This window comes from Heterodontus francisci, chromosome 41 (assembly GCF_036365525.1).
Source record: "Heterodontus francisci isolate sHetFra1 chromosome 41, sHetFra1.hap1, whole genome shotgun sequence".
Taxonomy (NCBI): domain Eukaryota; kingdom Metazoa; phylum Chordata; class Chondrichthyes; order Heterodontiformes; family Heterodontidae; genus Heterodontus; species Heterodontus francisci.
The window spans coordinates 15955891-15973643 of record NC_090411.1 but is presented as its reverse complement, the minus strand read 5'-3'; the positions used below and the strand labels follow the sequence as shown (position 1 = coordinate 15973643).

Below are 17753 nucleotides of genomic sequence, written 5' to 3'. Positions count from 1 at the left end.
CCCAGAATTGAACCTGGGTCCCTGGAGCTGTGAGGCTGCGGTGCTAACCTCCATGGCCATGGTAAGGACGGCAGTTTCCTTCCCGAGAGGACATTAGTGGACCAGATGGGTTTTTATGACAATCTGATAATTGCATGGTAATCGTTACTGAGACTAGATTTTTTTTAAATTCCAGATTTATTTAATTACCTGAATTCAAATTCCACAGCTGCCATGGTGGGATTTGAACTCATATCTCTGGATCATTAGTCCAGGCCTCTGGCTTACTAGTCTAGTAACATAACTACAATATGACCATCCTCCTTTAAAACACTCCTTAAAACCTCCCTCTGACCAAGCTTTTGTTCACTTGTCCTAATGTCTCCTTATGTGACTCAACATCAATTTTTGTCTGATTATACCCCTGTGAAGCACCTTGGGACATTTTATTATGTTAAAGATGCTATATAAATGCAAGTTGTTGTTGTGGTCCCTAGTTTTGGACTCCACATTTAAAAGAGCTTATGGGCTAGCTTGGTTATTGTTACTTTTTCAAAATGTTCAACAGAAGTTTCACAGGACTGATTATTTCATCTGCTACAATTGCAGGGAGACCACAATCTTTTTATTAATATTGTTGGAAGAACAGATACAGAGATCGAGAGATAGAAACAGGGTAGATAGACACACAGGTGGAGGGATAGAAAAAGAGAATGGAGGGATAGAAAAAGAGAATGGAGGGATAGAAAAAGAGAATGGAGGGATAGAAAAAGAGAATGGAGGGATAGAAAAAGAGAATGGAGGGATAGAAAAAGAGAATGGAGGGATAGAAAAAGAGAATGGAGGGATAGAAAAAGAGAATGGAGGGATAGATGGATGGAAGAAGAGAGAAAGAAAAAGGGATAGTATTTGTTATTTATTGCTCACCAATAGTGACCACACCTTTCACCTCAGGATTTGAATTCAAAACAATCTCACACAGATAGGATGAAAGTTTCCTCTAACAGCCGGTGATAAGTAACTAAATGAAATGAGTTTGAGCTGACCCGATCCAGGTACTAGTGGACATGTGCCCACCTGCAGCAAAAAAATGCTCCAGTTCAGCACTGACCTGGCAACCTCACACAGAGAGATCACAAGATGGGGAGTATGAGAAATGGAACTGCAATAATAGCAGTCACTTCAGAGGTGGTACGGAGACACATTGTTAGAGAGGAGAAGAAGCATCTACTCTGTTTAAAACCACACCACACTCTACCTGGACAAGGTTGTGATTGATGCCAATAGGTAACTAGGTGCCTGAAATAGAAAGCATCCAATTCTTTACCAGTGCAAAAAAAGGAAAAAAAAAACACAACAATCAGACATGGTGTCAGTGAAGCGCAGGGTAGCTTCTTGTCCACAACAAGCTACCATCCGAAGTGCAACCCTACAGCCCATCTCATAGCTGAGAGGCAGGCTCAAGCACTATTAGCAGCGATGTGCACTGCACTTGGGGACGGTCTAGTGTAAGATCTCTGCAGCAACCCCACCAAAGGAATTATGCATCTATGTGTGCATGTGCAGGCGTACAGCTCTGCTCAGACTCAGGCTCCATGATACAACACAGCCCTCCAGTGTGGCCTCTTGTCAGATAGACAGACAGACACTCAGACACACACACACAAACATAGAGAGACACAGACAGACCACACTCCCTCCTGAAGACAGATCCTGGTGGTGAATTGGAAATATGCCCAAAAGTTCTGACACTACCCATCTTTGCCATGAAGACGAAAAGAAACATTTTACAAATGATCAAGAATGTATTTACAGTATTACAGATGTATGCACAATACAGAATACTTGAAAATCTTCATAGTTTAAATTCAAATCCCTCTGCCCAGCTTCTTGCAATGAGGTATGCATTCAAATCATCCCCATGCTCCACTCTCATGTCCTGTACTCTGACACAAGGCAACTGTGAAGGAGCTCAGTGGAAAACAAACCCAGCAGAGAAAGGCTGCTGTTAACCAGGACCAGGAATCCAACCTGTCCTCTCACTACAGGTCAGAGACTAGCGTTTCTGTAGCACGCTGCGGTCATGCTTCCTGATGATATCCATCAGATTCTTCCCAGTCACCAGGTCTTGCTGTGCTCGCTGCTTGCTCCTCTGCTGTTCTCTGCGTTGCTGCTCATTCAAGTAGGGGGAGTTAAGGAGCTGTGGGGGCAGCAGCGTACCTGTTGGCTTCACCCGCTTCACCAATTCCAGGAAATGCCTGCTGCTGTTATTATTCACAAAGGTGATGGCTGTTCCCCGGTGGCCCAACCGACCCGCTCTCCCCACCTGGAAAAGCAAGCATGTACAACTTGTATTAGAGCACCACGTAAGCGTGATCTGGGCCTGTAGCCCTGGTCTGTACTAAAAGCACGCAACAGCATGACCAATGTCCGTGCTGCTGTTTCATTCAAAGATATATCCCTCTTTAGTCACACACAGCTGTGGCTCTGTTGGTAGAACCCGAGTTATACATTTATGGGTTCAATTCCCACTCCAGAAAACCTGAGCACAGAAGTCTAGGCTGAAACTCTAGTGCAGTACTGCAGGAATGCTGTTGGAGGTGAAGTTTTTTGGATGAGACATTGAACCAAGGCTCTCTCTCAAGTGGATGTAAAAGATCCTATGGCACTATTTCAAAGAAGAGAAGGGAGTTAGCCCCACTGTCCTGGATAAAATTTATTCCTCAAACATCACAAAACAGATTATCTGGTCATTTTGTGGGAGCTTACTGTGTGCAAATTGGCTGCTGCGTTTCCTACATTACAACAGTGATTACACTTTGAAAGTACTTCATTGGTGGTAACTGCTTTGGGATGCCCTGAGGTCACAAGAGATGCATGCTATTGCAATAGAAGTCTTTTTTTTCACAAACTAGGTCACATACACAAATCTCTGAAAGCGGCAGGATGAGTTGATAACGCTATTTAAAAAAAGCACATGAGATCCCGGGCTTTATAAGTAGTGGCACAGAGTGCAGAAGCAAGGAAGTTATTCTAATCCTTTACTAATCACAGGCTTCTGCTGGAATAGGGTTCAATTCTGAGTACCAAGCTTTAGGAAGGACATCAAAGCCTTATAGAGGATGCAGAGGATATTTATTAGAATGGTACCGAGAATGAGGGACTTCAGTAATGTGGAGAGACTGGAGAAGCTGGGATTGTTCTCTTTAGTGGTGAGAATGTGGAATTTGCTACTATGTGATTAGAGATTAGAGATACAGCACTGAAACAGGCCCTTCGGCCCACCGAGTCTGTGCCGACCATCAGCCACCCATTTATACTAATCCTACACTAATCCCATATTCCTACCAAACATCCCCACCTATCCCTATATTTCCCTACCACCTACCTATACTAGTGACAATTTATAATGTGGAGTAGTTCAGGTGAATATCATAGAGGCATTTAAGGGGAAAGTAGATAAACATGAGGGTGAAAGGAATAGAAGATTATGTTGATAAGTGAGATGAAGAGGGTGGGAGGAGACTCATGTGGAGCAAAAACACCAGTACAGACTAGTTGGGTCAAATGCCCCTTTTCTGTGCTGTATATTTATGCCAAAAATCAATTAATGGGAAGAATTTTACCCCACATATTGGAAACATTTTAAGAGCATATGGGAGCAACTGCAAAGACAAGTGAACTATGGGCAGTGTGAACAGATCCCCAGGAAGTGTTACTGACACTCCATAAAGTAGTGGGGAACCCACACTTGGAGTGCTGTATCAGCTGTGGTCACTGTATAGAGGTACAACAGCAGGAGAAAGGGAAGAGAGGATTGCAGGTTTCAGGTCACTCAGTTATGAAAAGACGATCAAATCATTGGTATGAAAGAACGATCAAGGAGATAAATGATTAAGAATCGTAGAACAGCACAAAGGTAGAGCGTTCAGCCCAATTCTGTTTTTAAATAAAGGAATTAGTGAAATGGATGCCACCGAGAAAAGCAAATACTGAGTCAGCTGAAGCATTCAAAAGGGAATCGGATCAGGAAAAGAAACAGTTCAAATGGCATCAACAATAATAATTTAACACGAGGACCCCTCAAACTATCCGTGCCAACACAGACTGGTTGGGTTGAAGGCTCTTCCCACATTGTGCCAGCTTTGCATTTCAAAGTATGTGTCAGCAGCAGGAGACAGCGAAAGGAGGCGAAGAATTCAGAGAGTAAAACTTCTCTACCTGATGCACATATTCGTCCATGGTGGATGGCATGTCGAAGTTCACAACCAGTTTGACGTTGACGAGATCCAGCCCTCTGCCAAGAACCCCTGTGCTGACCACAACCTCGTAGTCGCCTTGAAGCATACCCTGGAACAACAGGATCAACAGGCCTTGGGGTAATGACGAGATGGGAAAAAATTGCTCCCCCACAAAGCTGCCCTCTTCTCTATCATTTACATGACCACTCCCCCTCCCCGCCCAGGTAAGGGCGGGACTCGGCCTTGCTGCTCTTTGAACTTTTGATGGGGGTGGCGAGGTTTGCAGTAGGCAGTGCCAAAATGGCATGTTCCAGGGCTCAGCATCCACAACGGAGCGAAGGTGGTCAGTTTGATTGGGGACACTGTTGGAGCCGCAGCAACCTCGCTTCTTTTTGTTCCTCAGGTGACTGAGGATAAGTCGGGCAATTTATTTCCTGCAAATACTGACACACTCCCAGCAACCTCAGGATGGTAGGATGGTGCTGTGGTTACGGCACTGGAGGCTGAGAGTTCAGCTCCCACGAAACTGGGAAACTGAACTGAATAAATCTGATTGTTTACATGCTGGCCCCACCCAGAAATAAAAATGGCGGTGAAAGTTGCTGATCTGGTGTAAAAACCCATTCATGTCCTTCAGGGATTGAATTAAATACTAGTCATTCAACAAGAAGGTGTGAAGAACCAACTACATAGAGTAGACTGGAATCACATATAGAGAATCTGCCACCCCTACCTGCTCTGGCTTACATGTATCTAGTCAATTCTCAATGCTTTCTCATCGATTGTCTTTCTTGGGGTTTCAGTAGGACGTCTACCTGCTGGACAGGGATTCATGGGCATTGGCAGCCCTCCAGTTGCAGTTCAGAGGTAGAACTCTCCCCTCTGAGTCAGAAGGTCATGGGATCAAGTGACAACCTTGAGACTTGACCACATTATCTAGGTTGACACTCCAGTACAGTACTAAGGGAGTGCTGCAACGTCAGAGATGCGGTTTTTTGATGAAACATTAAACAGAGGCCCGCTTGCCCTCACAGGTGGATGTAAAAATTACATGGCACTTTTTCATAGGGGAGCAGAGGAGTTTTCCTCCATGTCCTGGCCAATATTTATCCTTCAAACTCCTTATCTGATAATTTATCCCCTTGCTGTTTGTGGGATCTTGCTGTGTGCACTTGGCGACCACACGTTCTACATTACAACACTAACTACACTTCAAAAATACTTAATTGGCTGTAACGTGCTTTGAAACATCCTGAGGTTGTAAAACGCATGTTAAAAATGTAAGTCTTTCCAGTATCTCTTATCAAGTGGCTGATCTCTATTTTCACCCCTGTAACATTGCTCGACTCTGCCCAAGCCTCTGTTCATCCTACCTGCTGCTGAACTCCTCATTCATGCCTTTGTTACCTGTAGATCTGACTATTCCAACGCACTCCCACATTCTACCCTCTAAACTTGTGGTCATCCAAAATTCTGTTGCCCATATCTTTACTTGAATCAAGTCCTGTTCACCCATCTTGCTGACCTACAATGGCTCCTGATTAAGCAACACCTCGATTTAAAAAATCTCATCCTTGTTTTCAAATCCCACCATGGCCTCACCCATCCCTATCTTTGTAATCTCCTCCACCCCCACAATTCTCAGAGATATCTGCGCTCATCTAATTCTGACCTCTTGAACATCCCCGATTTTCATTCTCCACCACTTATGGCTGTGCCTTCAGCTGCCAAGGCCCTAAACTCTGCAATTCCCTCCCTAAACCACTCCATCACTACTTTCTCCTTTAAGGTGTTCTTTGACCATGCTTTTGGCCATCTGCCACAACATCACATGGTGTGGCTCCGTGGTACATTTTGCTTTATAAAGCTCCTGTGAAGCATCTTGGGATGTTTTCTTACATTAAAGGTGTTATTTAAATGCGATTTGTTTTTGTTAAGATGTGAACTTAGACAAGCACTGGCAGGCCCTTGGACTACAGCAGGCATCATACCCGAAAGTGTTGTAATACGTGTGAACAGCAGTCAGGAGAGTGAATTTTCCTCTCCCAAACCCAGTCGTACTGAGCCCAACTGTGGCATTCCAAACACTACCCTGGCTTCAAATAGTACAGAGCACAGGCAGATGCTGGGAACTCTGGGCTGTACAGTTCAGTAAGACACTGGGCTGATCCAGGTACCCACTCATTGGTTTTCACCAGCCTTTTACCTGCAAAATCTGATTCCGTTCACACTGAGCCTTGTCCGAGTGAATGGCTACTGTTTTCAGCCCTGTGATCATCTGCACGGCATTTGACAGGAGATCAGCTCCCAGTCTGCAATCCACAAACACCAGCACAGGGGGGTGGAAGAGCTTGCCATCCTATATGAGAGAAACAGAAAATGGATTTAAAAATTACACATTAGAAAGCGTTTATAAATGCAACAAAGAGGCTGAGGAAGTTTAAACAGGCATTTATCTCCACTCATTCCTTTCTCCCTCCAATCCTGAAACTACGGATTCCTGCAGTTCAAAAGGGACCTCCAGTCCCTCACTCAAAAGATACTTTTCAGGTATGAGCCCTGATTTGTGTAAGCGGGCTAGTTAACTGTAGATACATCACATTGGAGCCCAATGATGCCCTCAGCCAAAATTGTCCACACACATGCATGCCCATTGCAGCAGTTACCACCAGAGAGTGAGCAGAAGCTCTGGCTGATTCTCTTATCCCGGAGACAGGAAGAAAAGGGGTAATCTGCCATGGGTGTCTAAGGAAATAAGGGAGGCTATCAAATTGAAAGAGAAGGCATACAAAGTGGCCAAAAACAGCATGAAACTAGAAGATTGGGAAAACTTTAAAGGTCAACAGAAAGCCACAAAAAGAGCTATAAAGAAAAGTAAGATAGAACATGAGAAAAAACTAGCACAGAATATAAAGACAGATAGCAAAAGTTTCTATAAATATATAAAACGAAAAACAGTGGCTAAAGTAAACGTTGGTCCTTTAGAGGATGTGAAGGGGAATTTAGTTATGGGATATGATGAAATGGCCGAGGCATTGAACAGGTATTTTGTATCGGTCTTCACAGTGGAGGACATCAATAACATGCCAGTAATTGACAAAGAGACGAACGTAGGTGAGGACCTGGAAACAATCATTATTACGGAAGAGGTAGTGTTGGGCAAGCTAATGAAGCTAAGGATTGATAAGTCTCCTGGCCCTGATGGAATGCATCCCAGGGTACTAAAAGAGATGGCGGGAGAAATAGCAGGTGCACTGGCGGTAATTTTCCAAAATTCGCTGGACTCTGGGGTAGTCCCAGTTGATTGGAAAACAGCAGATGTGACGCCACTGTTTAAAAAGGGAGGTAGACAAAAGATGGGGAATTATAGACCGGTTAGCTTAACCTCTGTAGTGGGGAAGATGCTAGAGTCTATTATCAAGGAAGAAATAGCAGGGCATCTCGATAGAAATTGTCCCGTTGGGCAGACGCAGCATGGGTTCATGAAGGGCAGGTCATGCTTGACAAATCTTTTGGAATTCTATGATGACATTACGAGCAAGGTGGACAATGGGGACCCAGTGGATGTGGTGTACCTAGATTTCCAAAAGGCCTTCGACAAGGTGCCGCACAAGAGGCTGCTGCATAAGATAAGGATGCATGGCGTTAGGGGTAAAGTATTAGCATGGATAGAGGATTGGTTGACTAACAGGAAGCAGAGAGTGGGGATAAATGAGTGCTATTCTGGTTGGCAATCAGTTACTAGTGGTGTGCCTCAGGGATCGGTGTTGGGACCGCAATTATTTACAATTTATATAGATGATTTGGAGTTGGGGACCACGTGTAGGGTGTCAAAGTTTGCAGATGACACTAAGATGAGTGGCAGAGCAAAGTGTGCAGATGACTGTGAAACATGGCAGAGGAACATAGATACATTGAGTGAGTGGGCAAAGGTCTGGCAGATGGAATACAATGTTAATAAATGTGAAGTCATTCATTTCGGTAGGAGTAACAGTAAAAAGGATTATTACTTGAATGGTTAAAAAGTTGCAGCATGCTGCTATGCAGAGGGACCTGGGTGTCCTTGTGCATGAATCGCAGAAGGTTGGTCTGCAGGTACAGCAAGTAATTAGGAAGGCAAATGGAATTTTGTCCTTCATTGCTAAAGGGATTGAAATTAAAAGCAGAGAGGTTATGTTGCAGCTGTATAAGGTACTGGCGAGGCTGCACCTGGAGTACTGTGTGCAGTTTTGGTCTCCTTACTTGAGAAAGGATGTACTGGCACTGGAGAGGGTGCAGAGGAGGTTCACTAGGTTGATTCCGGAGTTGAGGGGGTTGGCTTATGAGGAGAGACTGAGTAGATTGGGATTATATTCATTGGAATTCAGAAGAATGAGGGGGGATCTTATAGAAACATATAAAATTATGAAGGGAATAGATAAGATACAAGTAGAGAGGATGTTTCCACTGGCAGGTGAAGCTAGGACAAGAGGGCATAGCCTCAAGATTAGAGGGAGCAGTTTTAGGACTGAATTAAGAAGGAACTTCTTCACCCAGAGTAATAAAAGCAAATTACTGCGGATGCTGGAAATCTGAAACAAAAACAAGAAATGCTGGAATCACTCAGCAGGTCTGGCAGCATCTGTGGAAAGAGAAGCAGAGCTAACGTTTCGGGTCAGCGACCCTTCTTCGGAACTGGCCAGAGGATTGTTAATCAATGGAATTCCTTGCCCAGTGAAGTAGTTGACGCTTCTTCAGTAAACGCTTTTAAAGCTAAGGTAGATATCTTTTTGAACAATAAAGGAATTAAGGGATACGGTGAGAGCGCGGGTAAGTGGATCTGAGTCCACGAAAAGATCAGCCATGATCTTATTGAATGGCAGAGCAGGCTCGAGGGGCCGGACGGCCTACTCCTGCTCCTAGTTCTTATGATCTTATGATTATGATCTTATGATAATTCACAACTTGCATATTACTAATGCCATTGAGACCACCTAATAATGCACAGATTGGGGGCCCGAACCTGGAACCTTCCTGTTGGCAGTGGTTCAGTTCCACACTTCACACCCGATTCACGAGGGAGCCTCTCTGGATTGTGACTACGAGCCAGTTCCAGCTCCACCCGTCCCTGTTCACGGTACTGGGGCCACTTGGAGAGTTTCTACTTTTCATTCACACAGAAAGCTCCAATTCTACTTACGTTCAGAATCTCAAACAGTTTCTTCTTCTTAGACGGCTCCTCCACCCACAGGATAATCTGACGGACATTGGAACAAGGCTGGTTCATCTCTCCGACTGTGATCCTGACTGGGTCCTGCAGGAACTTGCTGGCCAGCTGCTCGATGCCTGCTGGGATTGTGGCAGAGACCAGAATTGTTTGATGTTCCTCGGGCATTTTCTCCAGTATATCCAACACCTGCTGCTGGAATCCCATCTTCAGCATGGTGTCGACCTCAACAAAAATAACAACTTTTAGTTTTATTGTAAGCAATGTTGCAACATGCACACTAATTATTGACTTTTGGGAAATGGGCAGCTGAGAAGGTGGTGCTGAGCCACCTTCTTGAACCGCTGTCGTTTATAGATGAAGGCGCTCTCACAGTATTGTTAAGGAGTGAGTTGCAGGACTTTGACCCAATGACAATGAAGTTACAGCAAATATATTTCCAAGTCAGGATGGTGTGTGACTTGGAGGGGAGCTTGGAGGCAGTGTTCCCATGCGCCTGTTGCCCGTGTCCTTCTAGATGGCAGAGGTTGCAGGTTTGGGAGCTTCTGTCTAAAGGAGCGTTAGCGAAAGGCTACCATCAACAGATAGGACAAAAAGCCTGATTGACTTATTAAAATGATCACCTGTTCTGAAGATGCTTACCCCTGCTGCTGTGAGGGTCTGGTGGGGACATTGCTGTCCCCACCTCACCCTGGTGCTCATTCTGCATGTCTGAGCCTTTAGTGAAAGATTGGAAGGCTATTTAACTGTGTGGAGCATCGCAGCCAAGGCTAATCCTGTCCTCTTTTGAAGTCTATACAAATGCATTTTCAAGCAGGAATCCAGGCCAAATATGATAGAAATATTTCAAATGATGAAAGAATGAAATAGGGCAGATAGAAACAGACTCTTTCCAGTAGTTGAGGCATTAAGAATGGGGGAATGGGGGGAGCTGCAGATGCAAGATTAAATGTAAGACATTTAGAACAGAGGGCAGGAGAAACTTCTTCACAGAGAGGTATGAGATTGTGGAATTCACTTCCAGAGCTAGGAGTTGAGGCAAAAACTGTCCACATTGAAGATTAGATTGGATAGGTGGCTGAAGGAGAAAGGGTTGAAGGGACAGTAGAAAAGGCATTGGATTAGAACTATTTGCTCGTGTGTAAACACAGACTGGTTGGGCTGAATGAACTGCTTCCATGTTGTAACTTCTATGTGTTTAAAGCTCCCTCTATGCTACTAATCAAACACCATCAGGCAGGTACAGCATGGGTTACATTCAGAGTAAAACTCCTTTTAACTGGTTCAACCCTAGAAGAATGCCACGACTGCGCGAGGACAGTTCCTGATATCATGTCCTAGTGGCCTCTCTCAGGATAACACTTTGGTGTTGTGCAGCCATGGTCACGGGGAATGGGACTGATACTGGTCAAACTCATTCTAGCTAGAAAGCGAGAAGCAGAGGACACTTCCTTCAATCACATTGAATCCAGATGTGTTTTTAAAGGGATGCTGCTACTTCCTCATTAATACTTACCTCATCCACCACCACAGTCTGCACTCCGCACAGGCTAACTGCTTCTTGTTTCAAAATTTCCAGCAGCCGCCCTGGGGTTGCAATAATAACCTGTTGAATAGAACAACAAACAAAGTCTCATTAAACTGCAGACGATACCCCGCAGGGAGGGCATTCAGAGGAGAGGCAGTGTGGGATGGCGGGGGATGGGTGCTGGTGTGGGGTGGTTAACAGAGCCTGAAAAGAGGCAGTCATTGATGACATGACAGCGCATTGGGGAAGTGTGTGATGAGGAGTTGAGTCAGGATGGGTCAAGGGAACATATGGTGGATCTGACAGAGATTAGCTTGTTTTGGGCTGGAAGGGAGAGAAGTCCGAGAGTGGTGAGGTGTTGGCGAGGGTGTGAGAACGGGAGAGGGAGGGGAGGAAAGGCAAGGTTGGAGGAGGCAGCTGGGTAGGTGGTGTCCATTGCTGAGATGAAGAGATCCATCCAATATGTGGTGGTTGAAGGGATAAACAAGATGGGTGGGGTTGCAGTTGGCTGGAGTTATTTGTTGTTTAGAAAGGAAGCTTGGGTTGTCCTCCAGGATCATCCTGGAGTAGTAAAAGAATTTGAATAATATATTACAATCAATATGTGTGATGCATGCTCCATTCAAGAGATGGGCAAAAATCTCCTATTAGGTTTTCCAATGTTTAACAGTCAACAGTTGGCTGTTGCCTTTCCTTGTCACGCCTGCAGGAGGCCCTCAATAGAATTATCCACAGTCTTGCCTCTTGAGTTAGAAGGTCATAGGTTGAAGTCCCACTCCAAGACCAAGCTCTCCCTGGTGTCCTGGCCAGTGTTTATCTCTTAACCAATATCACTGAGAACAGATTATTTGGTCATTCTCTCATTGCTGTTTATGGGAGCTTGCAGTATGCAAATTGGCTGCCATGTTTTCTACATTACAACAGTGACTATACTTCAAAACTGCTTCATTGGCTGTGAAAGACTTAGGGACACCCTGAGGTCAGGCCTTTCTTCTAACATGCCTTATAGTTAAAAGTAAACGATGTTACATCCAAGCATGACACAGGAAATAAGTGTTACAAACAGGAAGTGCATACCGGATGCTAGACATTCAGTACTTTAGGTGGTAGGTACATATGAAAACTTCATGTTTACAAGCGTTTATTACACAGCTGAAGGACACAAAGTAAATCTTAAATTGGTAGTGTAGTGTTATGTTACTGGACGAGTAATCTAAAGATCAGGACTTCAAATCCCAGTTTGAGAATTTCATAGAAACATACAGCACAGAAGGAGGCCTTATGATCCATCACGGCTGTGCTGGCTCTTTGAAACAGCTATGCAATTCGTCCCACTCCACTGCTCTTTCCCTGTAGCCCTGGAAATTTTTTCAAGTATTTATTCAATTCCCTTTTGAAAGCTGCCGTTCAATTTGCTTCCAACACCCTTTCAGACAGTGCATTCCAGATCATGACAAGTCGCTGCATGAAAAATATCATCTGTGTTTTCTGGCTGTTGGCCATTCTGCCACTGGAAATAGTACAAAGAAGAAGAAACTATCAAAGCCATTCATGATATTGAACACCTCTATCAAAACTGTTTTTAAACTTCTCTGCTCTAAGGGGAACAACCCATGTTCTGATGAAAGGTCATAGACCTGAAACATTAAATCTGTTTTTCCTCTCCACAGATGCTGCCAGACCTGCTGAATATTTCCAATATTTTCTGTTCTTACCTCAGCTTCTCTAATCTCTCCACATAACTGAAAACTCTCATCCCTGGTACCATTCTAGTAAATCTCCTTTGCCCCCTCTCAAAGGCCTTGATATCGTTTCTAAAGTATAACGCACAGAATTGGACACAATACTCCAGCTGGGGCCTACCATTACTTGCTGGCTTTGGTACTGTATGCCCCTATTTATAAAGTTAAGGATCCCATGTGCTTCTTTAGCAGCCTTCTCAACTCGAATTCAATTTCTTTTTAAAAAATGTCTGAAAACAAAAAGCTGGTATCGGTAAAAGTGACCATGAAACTGTCAAATTGTAGTAAAAACCCAATCGGTTCACTAATGTCCATCAGGGAAGGAAACTTGCTGTCCTTATCCGGACTAGGTCTATTTGTGACTCCATTCCCACATTAAAGTGGTTGACCTTTAACTGCATTCTGAAATGGTCCAGCAAGACACTAAATTGTAGCAAACTGCTACCAGTGGTTTAGAAAGAAATCCAATCACCACCCTCTCAAGGTAAATGCCAACCTTGCCAATGATAAACACATCTCGAAAACTGAACAACTTTTTTTCCCCCAGGAAACAATCAAGAAACACTTTTTGCACTGTCTCCATTATATTTTACGACCTTCTTTCCCAATAGTCTCAGTGACATTATGTTACCCCAACCCCACCACCTGATGCCACAGGAGCTCCACTACCTTGGAACAGCAATGTGTTTAGTGTTTAGAGATACAGCACTGAAACAGGCCCTTCGGCCCACCGAGTCTGTGCCGACCAACAACCACCCATTTATACTAACCCTACAGTAATCCCATATTCCCTATCACCTCCCTACACTAGGGGCAATTTACAATGGCCAATTTCCCTATCACCTGCAAGTCTTTTGGATGTGGGAGCAAACCAGAGCACCTGTCGAAAACCCACGCAGACACAGGGAGAACTTGCAAACTCCGCACAGGCAGTACCCAGAATCAAACCCGGGTCCCTGGAGCTGTGAGGCTGCGGTGCTAACCATTGCGCCGCCCTGGCCAGTACCCTGTGACATCATTCATGCTTCCGGAACAATGCATTAATCCACCCTGCATACTTGCTCATCGCTACTTCTGCAATCGCTGTTAGCCCCCTGTCCCAACTCTCACTCCCTGTGTTTGTGCAGCCTCCCAGCCTGTTCTGCCACTAGTGACACTGTATCCAGCCATTGAAGCCCTGCTATCTGGAACTCTCTCCCTAAACCCATCCTTCTATGTACCTCTTCCCCACCTTCAAGAGCTGCTGCAAAACCAACCTCTTTCACCCGGATTTCAGTCATCTCCCTTGACTATGTTTCCAATCTCCTCCTCAGTGTCTGATCCCCATTGGGAAACGCTCCAGAACATTTTGCTACACTACAACAATTTGCATTTATATAGTACCTTTAACATAGTAAAATGACCCATTGTGCTTTGCATCAGAAAAAAATCTGACACGGAGTTGCATGGAGATATTCGGACAGGTTATCAAACGATCGGTCAAAGAGGTCGATTTTAAAGAGGGGGGGACAGAGAGGTAGAGACAGAGTTTTAAGGAGGGGATTCCAGACGTTACGGCCGAGGCAGCTGAAGGCTGCTAATGGTGGGACGAAGGAAATTGGGGGTGCACAAGAGGAATTGGAGGAGTGGAGAATTCTAATACTGTAGGGCTGGATGAGGTTAGAGATAGGGAAGGGCAAGGCCATGGGGTGGGGGGGGGCATTTGAACACAAGGATGAGAATTTAAAAAAAAAGACATGGCTGGACTGAAAGCCAGTGTAGGTCAGTGGGCACAGGGGTGATAGGTGAACATGACTTGGTGAGAGTTAAGATACAGACAGCAGAGTTTTAGCTGAGCTTAAGTTTACAGAGGATGGAAGATGGGAGGCCAAAGAGGAGAGCATTGAAATACTCAAGTCTGGAAGTAACAAAAGAATAGATGAGTTTCAGTAGCAGATGGGCTGAGGTGGGGCGGGGACAGGCGAAATTATGGAAATGGAAGTAGGCAGTTTTGGTGAAGGAGAGAATATGTGGTCGGAAGCTCAGCTCGGGGTCAAACAGGATTCAAAGGTTGGGAACAGTCAGGTTCAGCCTCAGAGAGTGGCCAGGAAGAGGCATGAAGCTAGCGAATAGCGTTTGTGGCGGGGACAGAAGACAATGCTTTTAGTCTTCCCAATGTTTAATTGGAGGAAACTTTTGCCCATCCATTACTGTATGTCAGCAAAGCACAGCATGACACGAGAGGCAGTGAAGGAAGCAAGCGGGGTGGTGAAGAAGCTAAAGGCAAGGTTGTAAACCTATGTGGAATGTAGTTGGGTAGAATTAGTGAAATGGAGAGTGACCTTGATTGTGTGGCTGGCACACCAATCCCAAATGTGACAAGTCAGCATTCCCAAACTACAGCAAAGTAATGTTTCTCTTGTACCTATGACACACACATTTCTCCCCCACCCGGTGTCCTCCGTGTCCTTGAAGCATCAACTCTTGCTAGGAATTGGCAACACTTCAAGAGCCCAGGCAGTGACATGCAGCCAAGAAAGTCCAGAGCTGCTATTGGAGGGGATCATAGTCAGAAAAGAGTATGGAATTGAGGGGTCCAGAGACTGTGGGATTATTGGGGTGGGGGTGGGGCTGGGGGAATGGACTATTTGAATAAATAGACTGGCAGGATGCTGGAGCTAATCTCCTTCAGCCCTATAACCTTACGAGATCTCTGTGCTCCTCTAATTCTGCCTCATGTATATTAGCTGCTCACTGCCAATGCTGTGGCACGATGCCCTTGAAATAGTGACTGTACATCTGAAAGCAATGCAAACAGAGCTACCCAATGGTGTCATGGTTAAATGGACCAGGGTGGGACTGAGCCATACAGGCCAGAGGTCCTGGTTGGATCTCTGGTTTGTGCTGTTAGTAGATCTCAGCCAGGGCTGCAGTTGGCTTCAGCACCCTCCGTTAGCACAAAGGAAAACAAACAAACAGAAAAGAAAAAAAACATCAGCCAGCACTTCTGATCCAATGACTCCTTCCTTTATCCATTCATAGAATGTGGGCATTGCTGGCAAGGCCAGTATTTATTGCTCATTCCTGTTGGAAACAAAGTGTACGAAATCTGGGCGAGGAAAGGATTAGTTTCAGATGTGATGCCCTAAGAATTTAAATAGCCTGTGGCCACGAGGGCAGCCAGCACCTGTGAAACACCATCCCAAACAAAGTTAATATCTTCAAGAGGGAAGGGGCAACAAGGAGGTGAAAACTGAAAGAAACTGCAGTACAAATAAAAGTATCCCTGAACAGAGATCATTGATGAAACAAGTTGGAGAGGGTAGTGTGGGCTGCACATCTTACCTTAATGGTTTGTTTGAGGCGGTGGAGTTGGGGAGGTAAGGGCATTCCCCCAACCAGCAGGGCAGTTCTCATGTTGGGCAGACCCATCATCAGCTCCTTGGCCTGACCCTCGATCTGAATGGCAAGTTCACGTGTTGGAGTCAGTATTAACCCCACGGGCTGGTGGGGTGATGTCTTCTTGTTCTGACAGACAGGAAAACAAAAGATGGGACAATTCAAACTCCGAGTCGAAGTGTTACTCCATCTTTACGATGTGCAACAGGAAAAAGTCCGCTTCTGAATTTTTCGTTGTGATTTTTTTTTAACTCATCAATTTAGAGGTTGCAACTGCTGGAGACAGAAACATGTTCTCATGTTCAGTCAGTGTCATCAAACATTCCCAGGTCAATCTAACAGTGAGATACACAGAGTCAAACACTCCAAGGTCAGGCATCACATGGTTAGAAACAGAATTACATAGAAATTGTAACACTGAATCAGGCCGTTCGCCCCAATCTATGTTGATGTTTATCATCCACAGGATTAGTCCTAACCCCTGCACTGTTCCCACATCTTTTTAACCCTTTTCCTTTCAATATTGGCATAGTCTCTGTTTCAATAACATCCTCACAACCCTCTATGTAAAAAAAATAGGTTTCTTATGCCCCCTGTCCTAATTCTGCTGCATTTAATCTCATTTATCGTTATTCTAGCTCCTCAAAAACGGGAATGTTTCCAGTGGGCGGCGCAGTGGTTAGCACCGCAGCCTCACAGCTCCAGCGACCTGGGTTCGGTTCTGGGTACTGCCTGTGTGGAGTTTGCAAGTTCTCCCTGTGACCGCATGGGTTTCCGCCGGGTGCCCCGGTTTCTTCCCACAGCCAAAGACTTGCAGGTTGATAGGTAAATTGGCCATTGTAAATTGCCCCTAGTGTAGGTAGGTGGTAGGAGAATTGTGGGGATGTGGTAGGGAATACGGGATTAATGTAGGATTAATATAAATGGGCGGTTGTTGGTCGGCACAGACTCAGTGGGCCGAAGGGCCTGTTTCAGTGCTGTATCTCTTGATCTCTATCTATCTAGTCATCACTCTCAGCCATCCATTAACTTTAAACACTTTTATCAAATCCCCCCATAACTCCCTCTTTCCTAAACCCACCTGTTTCTTATCTACTGTGACCAATATGTTTATTTTCATTCCTGCCAAGTTTGCAGCCAAGTTGCAATTATGCTATTAAATTGTGCTATTAAAATTCTTGTGGCAAAACAGCTTCTAATTCCCCCCACTCTGAACATTACATGATGAACCTTTATTTAAAACACTAGCTCAGCCTCAACTGAGTATTGTGTCCAATTCCAGGCACCACACTTTAGGAAGGATGTGAAGGTTTTAGAGCGGGTGCAGACAAGACTTATGAGAATGGTTCTGGGGATAACGAACTTTAGTTACATGGATGGACTGGAGAAACTGGGGCTGTTCATACTGTCGCTAAATTTGCAAACAATACAAAAATAGATAGGAAAGCAAGTTGTGAGGAGGACACAAACAGTCTGCAGAGAGATATGGATAGGTTAAGTGAGTGGGGGAAAAAAAATAGGCAGATGGAGTTTAATGTGGGAAAATGTGACGTTGTCCACTTTGGCAGAATATTATTAGAAAAGCAGATTATTATTTAAATGGAGAGACACTGCAGAATGCTGCAGTACAAAGGAATCTGGGTGACCTTGCATATGAATCACAAACGTTACCATACAGG

At 44.7% G+C, this 17753-nt stretch overlaps 1 protein-coding gene across 1 annotated transcript in view; it reads right to left on the bottom strand.

Annotated features, from left to right (window-relative positions):
* Positions 1 to 1764: 1764 nt before the first annotated feature.
* Positions 1765 to 17753, bottom strand: part of ddx59 (DEAD (Asp-Glu-Ala-Asp) box polypeptide 59) — a 43362-nt gene continuing 27373 nt past the window's right edge. The window contains exons 4-9 of the mRNA XM_068019346.1: positions 16021 to 16203; positions 10943 to 11032; positions 9400 to 9651; positions 6427 to 6579; positions 4201 to 4329; positions 1765 to 2305 (exon numbers count right to left, since the gene is read on the bottom strand). Coding sequence (XP_067875447.1) covers positions 2036 to 2305; positions 4201 to 4329; positions 6427 to 6579; positions 9400 to 9651; positions 10943 to 11032; positions 16021 to 16203 — 1077 coding nt within the window. The 3' untranslated portion in view covers positions 1765 to 2035. The remainder of the gene's footprint in view (positions 2306 to 4200; positions 4330 to 6426; positions 6580 to 9399; positions 9652 to 10942; positions 11033 to 16020; positions 16204 to 17753) is intronic.